The sequence below is a fragment of the Bos indicus x Bos taurus genome, chromosome 7 (genome assembly GCF_003369695.1).
Source record: "Bos indicus x Bos taurus breed Angus x Brahman F1 hybrid chromosome 7, Bos_hybrid_MaternalHap_v2.0, whole genome shotgun sequence".
In the NCBI taxonomy this organism is placed as follows: Eukaryota; Metazoa; Chordata; class Mammalia; order Artiodactyla; family Bovidae; genus Bos; species Bos indicus x Bos taurus.
In genome coordinates, this window is record NC_040082.1 from 102,823,477 (window position 1) to 102,836,211 (window position 12,735).

The window sequence follows — 12,735 nt, forward strand, 5'->3', positions numbered from 1 at the left end:
ACTTAGTGACTAAACAACAACAAGGACCAGGCACCTGAAGCCTGATGAAGCCTCCTGAAGCCACCCGAAGCCGGATCAGGTAGACCTGGAAGAAGTAGCGGGTAGCAGAGGTGGGGGAAGAAATCTGGGCATCTCTCCAGCTTTATGAGATGCAGGAAGAATGTCTGAGCTTCTTTCATTCAGCAGCTGCATCCTTCAAACCCACCCTCATCTTTTAGCCTGACCATGAGGAGAGCTCATGGGGGGCTGAGACCACTTTACAGGGAAATTTGGGAATGGGATCTGGAAAATTTGTGTCCCCTTTAACACTTACATCCCATGTTCCAGAAGGGAAGGCTGAGCCCAGAGAAAGTGAAAGTGTTAGTCACTCAGTCGTGTCTGACTCTGTAACCCCAGGACTGTAGCTGGCCAAGCTTCTCTGTCCATGGGATTCTCCAGGCAAGAATACTGGAGTGGGTTGCCATGTCCACCTCCAGGGGATCTTCCTGACCTAGGCATCGAACCTGGGTCTCCTGCATTGCAGGCAGATTCTTTACCGTCTGAGCCACCAGGGAAGCCCAGAGAAAGTGGGCACAAACCACAGTGAGAGTGAGGCTCCCCACTCGGGATCTCCCTGCTCTGCTCTCCCCTGTGTGAACCCTGCTGTCTACGAGTGCCTCGCAAGCCTTGCACCTCATGCTTCCAGATGCTCTCTTCGACTGAGTCATTTTTCCTCTGAATCTAACGTGGGTAATTCCAAGTCAGGCTGGATTCTTTGTTCCTGCTTGCTACAGTCATGGCTCAACACACACCCTGGGCTATTGGGAGGAAGGACTTGAACTCCTGCCAGGCTGTGTGCCCTAAAGGGCAGAGGCTTCAGATCTCTGAGCTTCCTGATTGTGTGCTGAGAAATGATCCACGATGCCTTCCTGGCACACGCATGGAGAGGAGCTGCAGAGATGTTTTGGGACAAGGCTGGGCCAGGCCCTGCTCACCTGGCACCTGAATGTTCATGCTTTGAGTGCCACACCCTAGCCTTGGAAGGGCAAGGGGGTTGTAAACTGGGGGTTGTAAACTTGGGGTGCAGAGTCACCTTTGTTCACACCCCAACAAACCCATGTGGGAGGTGCTGAGTCCTGAGAGTTCAGGGTTTGTGCCATGTGACCCTGAGCTGGTCTCTCTGACCAGATACCTCCGGTTTGAAGTCTTGGGCTGGATGCCAGGTTGGGGAGGAGGCACGCAGGGACTGGTTGTCAGGCAAGCCCAGTCTCTCTGCCATTCAGAGGTTGGGCCAGAGGGAAAGAGACCTCCCAGAAGGAGGACAGAGGAAGTTGTGTGGGACAAGCTGCTCCTGACCGAAGGTGCTGGGCTGGTGTTGCTGGGGCCGAGGGTTCTGGTCTGGGGCAGAAAGTGCGTGCTGCCCTAGACAGGGTAGCTCCAGAGAGAGAGACGCACACCCCCGCCTTCCCCTCCCCGGGGATGGTGGTTTCCTTGCAACTGGAGCTCCTGGCAACCTTCCACTAACTCGTTTCTTCATCTGTCTTTTTCTTTCTCTCTTCTCTCTCTTCCTTTCATTTCCCTTCCCTTTCTCTTTATTTTTCTGTCTCTCTTTCTCTCTCCCTCTTCCTCTGAATTTCTGTTTCTCCCTCTCCTTTCCCAGTCCCTGTCTGTCTCTGAGCCCTTATTGCCCATTCCTGCCCCTCACTCCCTTGCTCCTCTCCCTCTATCCATCTCTGCTTCACAGTCACCATTACTGTCTCTTCCTTTATCCTCAGGACTCACCCTCCACCCCATCTGACCACAGGATGCTGGAGCTGAGCCTGTCCTGGCTGGGACTCGGGCCGGTGGCAGCCTCCCCGTGGCTGCTGCTGCTGCTGGTCGGGGCCTCCTGGATCCTGGCCCGCATCCTGGCCTGGATCTACGCCTTCTATGACAACTGCTGTCGCCTCCGATGTTTCCCGCAGCCCCCCAAACGGAGCTGGTTTTGGGGTCACCTCGGCCTGGTGAGTGGGGGCAGCAGGATAGGTCTGGGGGATCAGGGCGGATAGACTTCCTGAGGGTCAGGAATGGGGCTCAGAGAGCTGGGAGTCTGGGATTAGGCTGGGGTCTGTGGTAGCAAGGGAAACCTCTTGCCTCACCTCCCACCCACTGGGTCCAGTCCTCTCTTCTCTGTCCATCCTATGCTCCAATGCCTTCCTTCTTCTTCTTTTTTAAATTTACTTATTTCGCTCACCAGATCTTAGTTGCGGCACGCAGGATCTTCAACCTTTGCTGTATGTGGGAGCTTTAATTGCAGAATGCAGGATCTAGTTCCCTGACCAAGGATCGACCCTGGGCCTTCTGCATGGGGAGCATGGAGTCTTAGCTCCTGGGCCACCAGGGAAGTCCCCCCTGTGCTTTTCTTGTTCCCCAATGCTGTCCTCACCCCAAGCCTGTTTTGGGTCATGTTCCTGCTTGTCTTCCCCACATTTGTGCACATTTGAGGGGCTCTCAGGGTGGGCCACAGAGAGCTGGGTCCCGTGGTGTCCCCACAGACTGTACAGCTGGTCTTGAGGCCTCCTCAGAGCCACTGTCCAGGATCTGTTCCAGTTGGGCCTTGGGCCAGCATCTGCTCCCCTGTGGGCTTCTGGTTCCCAATAGGAATTAACTATGAGCCCCACCCCATCTTCCCCCCATGGGGTCAGAGGAATGTGTGGACAGTCTCTCCTCCCTTTCCTCAGGCACCTTCATTTACCTATCTTGCCTTCCACCCCCAAGACGTATCAGTGAGCCCTGCTGCCCAACTTGGGTAAAAGTGGGCCACTCTCTTTTTCAGAATCACTCTGCTCTAACGGTCAAACTTCCTGGAAGGAGGCTTCTGGCCCACCTTCCTAGCCTTATCCTCAGAGGCCTTTCCTCTGTGTTCAGTCGGCCCCTTTTTGCCACAATCACACTTAGGGTTTTGTCATCACCCGTAAGGGCGCCACCTCCAAAACCACTGATCTGAGGATTGCATTCTCTGATCACAACCCGTCTTCCTTTGAGCTTCTGTTTTCTTCATCTCCCATCCTAGATCCTGCCAGGATATCCAGTCCCTTCTACACCCCAGTCCAATGGCTTCCTTTCCATCCTACTGCCTTGGACACCTTTAGCTTAGATTCCCATCCTTTGTACTTGGGCTGTGGTGTCTGGCCAATTGGGCTTTCCTTCATAACTCTTTGAATAAGAGCTAAACCCTCCAAGCACTCTGATCTTTTCTCCACGATGATGCTAGAGGTCACAAAACAGCACAAAGAGGTGACATGAACATCCCCACCTGCCCATTCCCAGTGGGCTTTCTTCTGAATAAAACCTCTGATCTGCTGTCTCAGAGCTGTTTTCACTCACTGCCTCTGTTTCTCTGTTTGCTTTCTCCTGCTCCAGTCTGGTCCCTACCTCCATCTGGCATCTGCTTCTGCCAGATGGCTGTGATCTCTAGGTCTCTACCTCCCATGGACTCCATCCAGCCCCATCTCATCCAACTCCCAGCAGCTCTCTGAGCTTGTGGACCACCCTGTCCTCCTGAAACCTGCTTTCCCTCTTGGTTCCAGCACACACCCTCCTCTGGTCTCTCCCCTAATCCCCATAGCGCCTCTGTCTCCTTTTGGCTCCTCCTTTGCTCCATCTTTCCATGTGAGGAACCCCCGCCCCCAGCATTCTAACCCTTTCTCCTTCTTCTGTTTCTTCTGAGGATATTTCCTCACCTAGGACTCCAACTCGTAAGGCGACCATCAGTTTCCTCTGTAAGTGAATTTCAAGTTCACATGTCTCCTGATCCCAAGGTCATCCAGCTCCTTCCTCCTCTTCTCACGTGAAGGTGGAGGGTCTCATAAACACCCCATTCTTTGGTCAGAATCTGAACTCATGGCTCCCTCCCCAATCCTGCCCCTGCCCTCAATCTAGTGCATCCTTATAGCTGTCCACGTCCCATTCTCTGGGGCCCCTGAGCCTGCCCATTTCCCTCACCCATGTCCCCAGTCCTAACGTGCTGCCTCCACAATCTGTCCCCTGTCTGTCCCCTCTCTGCATCTTCTATCACCCATGGCCCCATCCACCGTCATTTTTCTCCAGGAATCCCTGCCAAGCCTTCTCTCTGGTCTCCTTATTGCCACTGGCATCCCCTCCATCCTCTTTCTCTTTTTAGCCCTGGATAGACTTTTCTGAAATTCCATTTAGGTCATGCCGTTTCTTGGCTGAAAACTGTTCAATGACTGCCTATCGCTCTGAAGATAAAGACTAAATGTTTCCAGGCCGGCACCTGCAGTTCTCCTTAGCCTTGTGCATGTCATGGTCACTCTGAGCTTCTGCTTTATCTCTTCAGTGAACCAAGCTCTACCCACTGCAGGGTTTTTGCTTGTGCTGCAGGAAGCACTCCCCTTCCTGTGTTTACCCCCTGGATTCCTCCTTATCCTTCCATTTTTGGCTCAAGTATAACTATCTTCTCTAAGCGTCCCTTGACTCCCCCAGACTCTGATCTCTGACTTTGCTCATTTGTGGTTGTTCAGTCTCTAAGTCACGTCCGATTCCTTGCAACCCCATGGACTGCAGCACAGCAGGCTGCCCTGCCCTTCATTATCTCCTGGGGTTTGCTCAAACTCATGTCCATTTAGTCGATGATGCCATCTCATCCTCTGACGTCCCCTTCTCCTCCTGCCTTCAATCTTTCCCAGCATCAGGGTCTTTTCCAATGAGCCAGCTCTTCATATCAGGTGGCCAAAGTATTGGAACTTTAAAATTTCAGCATCAGTCCTTCCAACAAACATTCAGGGTTGATTTCCTTCAGGATTGACCGGTTTGATCTCCTTGTAGTCCAAAGGACCCTCGAAAGTCTTCAACATGTGTCAGTTCAAAAGTGTCAGTTCTTTGGCACTCAACTTTCTTTATGGTCCAATTCTCACATCTGTACATGACTACTGGAAAAACCATATCTTTGACTATATGGTCTTTGTTGGCAAAGTAATGTCTCTGCTTTTTAATATGCTTTCTAGGTTTGTCATAGCTTTTCTTCCAAGTAGCAAGTATCTTTCAATTTTATGGCTGCCGTCATCATCTGCAGTGATTTTGGAGCCCAAGAAAACAGAGTCTGTCACTGTTTCCATTTTTCCCACATCTCTTTGTGATGAAGAGATGGGACCAGAATTCATGATCTTTATTTTTTGAATGTTGAGTTTAAAGTCAGTTTTCTTCACTCTTCTCTTTCACCCTCATCAAGAGGCTCTTTAGTTCCTCTTTGCTTTCTGCCATTAGGATAGTATCCTCTGCATAACTTGGGTTATTGATATTTCTCGGGGCAGTCTTGATTCCAGCTTGTGATTCATTCAGCCTGGCATTTCTCATGATGTACTCTGCATGTAAGTTAAAAAGCAGGGTGATAATACATAGCCTTGTTGTACTCCTTTCCCAATTTTGAACCAGTCTTCTGTTCATGTCCGGTTCTAACTGTTGCTTCTTGACCTGCACACAGGTTTCTCAGGAAACAGGTAAAGTGGTCTGGTATTTCCATCTCTTTACGAAGTTTATACAGTTAGCTGAGAGCCACACAGCCAAAGGCTTTAGTGTAGAAGCAGCAGTAGATGTTTTTCTGGAATCCTGTTGCTTTTTCTATGATCCAGCTGATGTTGGCAATTTCATCTCTGGTTTATCTGCCTTTTCTAAATCCAGCTTGTACATTTGGAAGTTCTTGGTTCATGTATTACTGAAGCCTAACTTAAAGGATTTTGAGTATTATCTTGCTAGAATGTGAAATGAACACAGTTTTATGGACTTGGCCCTGCTCATGATTAAATAGTTAATTGTCCAGTTACTTATTTATTATCCATCTCTGGATAACCCTAGATGTTTGCTCTGGGGACAAACATGATATATACATGGCCCAGCCTGTTTAATAAATGTTTGGTAATACTGTGGTGGAGGCCTGGGTAACTTGCCATCACTTCACGTTCTCATCCAAGGCCGAAGGCACAAGTGTCCAGCTCCTCTCTCCCCCTCCCCCAGACCAGCATCTCACAGAACAGCATGTCCCAAGCACATTGTAAAGCTTGCCCGAGATTACAGGGCTTGTGAAAGGTTGTTGCTAAACCATGAAAATACACCAGGATTCTTGGCCTCCAGAGAAGAAGAATTCAATCCGGGGCCAGAGACGAGGCTTGATCGCTCAAAGCTTTTGTGTAATAAAGTTTTATTAAAGTATAAAGGAGATAGAGAGAGCTTCTGACATAGACATCAGAAGAGGGCAGAAAGAATACCCCCATGCTAGTTTTTAGCTGGATGTTATATATAGTTACTGCTGCTGCTGCTGCTAAGTCGCTTCAGTTGTGTCCGACTCTGTGCGACCCCATAGACGGCAGCCCACCAGGCTCCCCTGTCCCTGGGATTCTCCAGGCAAGAACACTGGAGTGGGTTGCCATTTCCTTCTCCAATGCATGAAAGTGAAGAGTGAAAGTGAAGTCGCTCAGTCATGTTTTACTGTTAATGAAAGAAAGGATTGTCTTAAAACTCAGAATGGCACCAGGCCCATCATCCATAAGATGTATTTTGGGATAATCTTGGCACCAGATGAGTAGATTGACTTGAATTTCTTGTAGAAGGGCAGATTACCACACAAATAGTTTTGTTTACATAGATCAGGGGAACAATGTCTGAGTATAACATACGGTTTGTCAAGTAGGTTCTGAGCCATTAGGTGGAACCGACTTTAAGACAGAATCTGGGATAAACGCATAGTACATTAACATAGTTTAAGACAAACATTTCCATAAGAAAAGTGCATTGGTTAACTCAAGGTTTGAGAACAGTTACCTTCAGGTGAAACCAGGTGTCATTATGGCAACACAGTATTTTAAGAGAAACCTTTTAAATTTCTATAGAGAAGGAAAAAAATATCACTAGTTTGTTTCCTCCTGCCGCTTAAGAGAGATAAAAATGTCTGACACTTGCAGCCTATTTCCTCCATTTGGAGACCCCTGGCCTTCCTGCCTGTTACCCTCTCACTTGGAATGTTCTCAGAGAGCCCTAAAGTTACCCTTCTGACTCCCCATCCAAGGGCTTGGCTGTGGAGGCTGGTCTTAATCATGCTTTTCTCCTCCAATATCTCCTGCTGTGTGACTTTGGCTAAGTTTCTCTCCCTCTCTGAGCTGAACTTATCAAATGCCTCAGGGTCCTTAGGGAGTAGAGTGTGTGTGTTCTCGGTCATTCAGTCATGCCCAGCTCTTTGCAACCCCATGGACTATAGTCCACCAAGCTTCTTTGTCTGTGGGATTCTCCAGGAAAGCATACTCGAGTGGGATTTTCCAGACCTAGGGATTGGACCTGTGTCTCCCGCATTTGCAAGTAGATTCTTTACCACTAGTGCCACCTGGGAAGTCCCCAGTGAGCAAGGAGCAGTTCCAAAGGTAAAAATGACATATGTTCACCTACCTGGAGCACCTGGGGGCTTGAATGGGGTGTCCTGAGGGACTGGAGAGGGTGCCTCACCAGAAAGCAACTCTTCCTTCTTCTTCTTTTGGGGGATATGGCTTCGGTTTCTTCATTTGTAATTGGCATGATTTATGGGAGTGTCCAAAAGCAGGTTCTATCTCTGCTTCTTGGGAAGATCTTTGGTTGGGAAGATTGCCTGGAGAAGGAAATGACAACCCACTCTAGTATTCTTGCCTGGAAAATTCTATGGAGTGAGGAGTCTGGTGGGCTATAGTCCACCAAATGGGATTATAAAGAGTTGGACACTACTGAGAGACTAAAGAGCGATAGTAGCAGCATGGGAGTGTCCATAGGTTCAGGAAAGAGATAGATAGCTAGGATGTACTGTGAGAAATAGATAGACAGGATGTACTAGATAGATATCTATACCTAGATAGATATTTGGTTGGTCAAAGACTTCATTCAAACCTTCCATACAATGCTATGGAAAACCTGAATGCACTTCTTGGCCAACCCAGTAGCTAGCTAGCTAGCAGACAGAGAGGATGCACTGTGCATAAAGCCTTATTAGCAGAAGGGGTTCAGAGGTGAGACGGGCTGTCTTGATTGATGGGCAGAGTTAACCTGTGTCCCTTAGAGTCAATCAGGGCTGGAAAGTCCCAGGACTGTAGACCCTTAACCATTGAAGGAATTTGAGGCTATGTGGATGGGCCAGAACATGAAAGGATGTGGACTCAAAACCCAGAGACAAGTCCTGAGTCCACCCTGCTACTGACAAACCTCCTCCATAGGGATCTTCTCATGTGTCCACCCCTGGGGCTGGCACCACTCCCAGGATGAGAAAAATGATTTCTTTGAGCTAAGGTCATCCTCCCTGTAGGCAGAGACTGTCTTCTCCCTTGCCCTGGGATGCCCCCTTGGGACTTGGAGAGCCTCTGAGTCCCTCCCATCTCTGGCATGAAGAAGCATGGGAAGCAGAGATTCCCTCCGTCTGTGCAGGTTCCCTCACACTGTTCACTGCAGCAGCTTCTTCTGGGGGAGTGATGGCTATTGCCTTGCTTGCATGTCCTCCTAACAGTGCAGGGCTTGAGGGACTTCGCTCCACTTCACTCACCTGCCCCCAGGGACTTACGATCTGGTTGGGCTCCATCATCTTCCTCATCATTTTCTGCCACCATGACATTGCCTGATCTGTCACCAACACCACGGGTGTCCACCTGGGACAGGTGGTAGTGGGTACCATGGCAGTTTCTGAGGGCGGTGAGCCCCTCATTGGCAAACTTCTGTTCACTTCCCGCAGGTCCCAGGGCCCCTCCTGCTCTTAGACACTTTTGGTTGACTTTTCTCCCCCCTTTCATTTATTTGCCAACCCCGTTCTGGTGTTCTGAACATTGCTTGGGGATCCTTGCAGAGACTGAGCTCTGAGCTCTGCTGTGGTGGACCCTCCAATCTTGGTCACACAAGATTAGAGATATCCCTGATCCTGTGTGGTCTGGGTGGGTCTGAGGGAGAGACATGGGCTGGTGGAGCCCAGAGAGGAAGCAGGGCTTTTGCTATTGGGGCAGGCCGAAGGACTTCTTGGAGTAATAGTTGTTGGAAGTGGGTTGGGAACAATTAATAGGCTTTTTTTTTTTTTAAGAAAACAAGTGAAAGTATATTCTGTGGAGAGGACTAGTGCACTCAAAGGCCTGTAAGTGAAAGTGAGCACCTGGGTTTTGAGCCATAGGGAGGGGTTCAGGGCAGCTAGGGTGATGCAGGTGAGAGGCAGAGAAAAGGTGGAGAGAATAGGGAGACAAGGGCTTTGAGACCAGGTAGGAGCAGGGGATTGATTCTGAGAGCAGTGGGGAGCCAGGGAAGGTGTGGAGATGAGGAGAAACAGGGATGGGGAGTAGGAGAGATGGACAAAGAAATAGGGGCAGCAAAAGAGAGATACAGAGAAAGAATGAGGGAGAGAGACTGAGAGAAGGACACACAGAGACATAAATGGAGCAAAAGAAAATACATATACACAGATACAAACATATCTATCTTCTACCTATTTATCAGTCCATCTACCCACTTTCTATCACGTCCGTCATATCTGCTTATTTATCTATATATTTTCCATTTATCCATACATCCGTAATCTATCTGTCACCTACCATCTATCTATACCTATCCATCATTTATCCAACCATCACCTAGTCATCCATCCACCCATCTTTCTATCCATCCATCTATCCACCCATCATCTAATGATTAGTGGATTAGTAGATTATCTATCTATCCATCCATCCACCCATTATCTCCTCCCACCTCTCACCCCTGCCCTCTTTCTCTCTCTCCCCCACCATTCTCCCCTCTCTCTCAGTCAAAATACAGAGATGAAGAGAATAAGGGGACAGACAGAGGCACATAGACGGGCATGAAAAAATACAGAGAGCAAGAGAGAAAGCTGACTCAGATGGAGAGAGTATAGGTCAACAATGCAGGTAGAAGAGGATAAGGGGGTGAGTGGGTGCGGTGGGTAGGGGGATGAAGCGGGAGGGTGTAGCTTCTGGCGCCTTCTGCCAAGCCTGGTCTCAACCCCACCTGTTTCCAGGCACAGAGCAATGAGGAGAGCATGCGGCTGGTGGAGGAGCTGGGCCACTACTTCCGCGACGTCCACCTCTGGTGGATGGGGCCCTTCTTCCCCATCCTGCGGCTTGTTCACCCTAACTTCGTTGCCCCTCTGCTCCAGGCATCAGGTATCTCTCCCAGGAGCACCCCCTCCCAGCCTCTTCCCTGGCCCCTGCTCCCAAGCCCTTCTCACTCCTGGACAGACCAGGTTGAGCAGGAGAATGGACAGCATTGACAGAGACCTGCTGGGTGACTCTGGGAAAGTCTCCAGTTCTCTCTGGTTGCCGAAGTCTTTTTTCAGTTTTGGGTGGTGGAAAATCAACACTATTGGTCCACTATGTCAGATGTTCCAGGAGAGGTCAGAGGGTGCTGGGGCAAGCATGATGTCCTTGGTGCTTAAAAGTGCATTTTGTAGAGTGCTGTGCTGTGCTTGGGGATTTAGGATATGCTGAACCACGTAGGAGCCATGTCCAGGTGTGCTGGGACGTGCTGTGTCATGTTGGAGTGTGTCTAAGCACATAGGGTTGTGTTGATGGGGTCCACTCTATGCTGCAGCCTGGTCTGGTCCCCCGTCCCCCCCACCCCCACCTCCTACCTCCTCCAAGCTTCCTCTACTCTTGGCCCCATTCCTGCTATGCTGAGCTTGGAAAATTCAGACCGCTTCCTGGGAGCCTCCAGCCCCCACCAAAAATTATTACTCCGCCCCACCATCCACCATGGCCCCTGATGTTCTATTTCTTGTATCAGCCACCATCATACCCAAGGATATGTTTTTCTACAGCTTCCTGAAGCCCTGGCTGGGTGAGTAACTGTGAGTGAAGGGGATGATCTTGGGGGCCCAGGAAAAGGTTCTTTTGCTTACTCCCCATGGCTGTCTCTGCTAGGGGATGGGCTCCTGCTGAGTGCTGGTGACAAGTGGAGCAGCCACCGTCGCCTGCTGACACCTGCCTTCCACTTCGAGATTTTGAAGCCCTATATGAAGATTTTCAACAAGAGCGCAGACATCATGCACGTGAGTCTCTTGAACCCAGGGTCCCAGCTGGAGCATTGGGAAAGGGGGAATGGGCCTCAACACATATGGTCTGGAATCCTGATTCAGCTGGATGGCTTTGGGGGGGGGTCACTGATTTTCCTCTCTAAGCCTCAATTTCCTCATCTGTAAAACTGGGATGAAAGTGAAAGTCGCTCAGTCGTGTCCTACTCTTTGCGACCCCATGGACTATACAGTCCATGGAATTCTCCAGGACAGAATTCTGGAGTGGGTAGCCTTTCCCTTCTCCACAGGATCTTCCCAACCCAGGGATCGAACTCAGGTCTCCCACATTGAAGGCAGATTCTTTGCCAGCTGAGCCACTAGAGAAGCCCAAGAATACTGGAGTGGGTAGCCTATCCTTTCTCCAGGGGATCTTCCCAACCCAGGAATCAAACCAGGGTCTCTTGCATTGCAGGCAGATTTTTACCATTTGAGCTACCCCTTTTAAAAGATTGTGATGCTGGGAAAGATTGAAGGCAAAAGGAGATGAAGGTGGCAGAGGATGAGATGGTTAGATAGCATCACCGAGTCAATGGACATGAATTTGAGCAAACTCCAGGAGGTAGTGAAGGACAGGGAATCCTGGTGTGCTGCAGTCCATGGGGTTGCAAAGAGTCAGACATGACTTAGCAACTGAACAACAACAACAAAAGGGTGGTCAAGATGACGTAATGGAATCAGGTTCCTGGCACACATTAGGTACTCAGAAAGTTTTAGATGCTAGTCTGCTTCATGGAAGCTCTATAAATTCAGGACACAAATGATGAACATTGCATAGTAGTTCTTTCTGCACCACCTTAAAACTTTCTGCATACCCCCTTAAAACCCGTGGACTTGAAAGAATTAGTGTTTATTATTGTTCATGAGATGATACATCAGTTGAGTCATTCTCATCCTGGTTGGAATCATGCATGCATTTGTGGTCATGGGTGGGTTATGTAGACAGCTCTGCTGTTCTGGATTTAGCTTTGGCATGTACTCAGAGCTTGGCTAGCTGTCAACTGGTTTAGGATAGCCTTGGTGGGACAATGGACTCCTGTATTTGTCTCTCATCTTCTGGTAGCTCTCATCACCTGAGCTTGACTGCATGGTGGAGGCTGGGCTCCAAGAGAATGAGCAAACATGCAGTATCTCTTGAAACCTAGTTTGGAAACTAGCACACCACCTCCTGTTAACTGAAGCAAGTCCCAGCTCAGTCCAGATTCAACAGGTGGAGAAAGAGGTTGCTCTTCCTAATGAAGGAGCTGTGAAATCTCATTGCAAAGAGTGAAGGTGAAGGGAAGGATGAAGAAATGGGGACCCATTTGCAGTTGTCTTTCACTATGATAGTGATGAAGATGATGATGATAGTTAAAAGTTATTTAACACTTATTGTGTATCAGAAGGGCCTTCCTTAGTGGCTCAGAGGGTAAACAGTCTGCCTGCAATACGGGAGGCATGTGTTCAATTCCTGGGTCAGGAAGATCCCCTGGAGAAGGAAATGGAACAGTGAGCCAGGTCCATGGCATGTGTTGTCTAATTTATTTTCACAATCCTATGAGGTAGAGATGATTATAATTGCCACTTTAAGGATAATGAAATGGAAGGTTAGAGAGGTTAGGGAGATTGCCCAAGATAGCTCATTTGTAAGTGAGCTATGTTTAGTGAGTCAGGCATTCTAACTTGGTTTGTAAAACACCAATACAGGTCAT

At 49.1% G+C, this 12,735-nt stretch overlaps 1 protein-coding gene across 1 annotated transcript in view; it reads left to right on the plus strand.

Moving 5' to 3' along the window:
- Positions 1–1,081: 1,081 nt before the first annotated feature.
- LOC113896072 (cytochrome P450 4F6-like) overlaps positions 1,082–12,735 on the plus strand; it is a 32,017-nt gene continuing 20,363 nt past the window's right edge. The window contains exons 1-5 of the mRNA XM_027548068.1: positions 1,082–1,340; positions 1,755–1,982; positions 9,995–10,139; positions 10,759–10,812; positions 10,896–11,023. Of these exons, the coding sequence (XP_027403869.1) occupies positions 1,785–1,982; positions 9,995–10,139; positions 10,759–10,812; positions 10,896–11,023 (525 nt within the window). The 5' untranslated portion in view covers positions 1,082–1,340; positions 1,755–1,784. The remainder of the gene's footprint in view (positions 1,341–1,754; positions 1,983–9,994; positions 10,140–10,758; positions 10,813–10,895; positions 11,024–12,735) is intronic.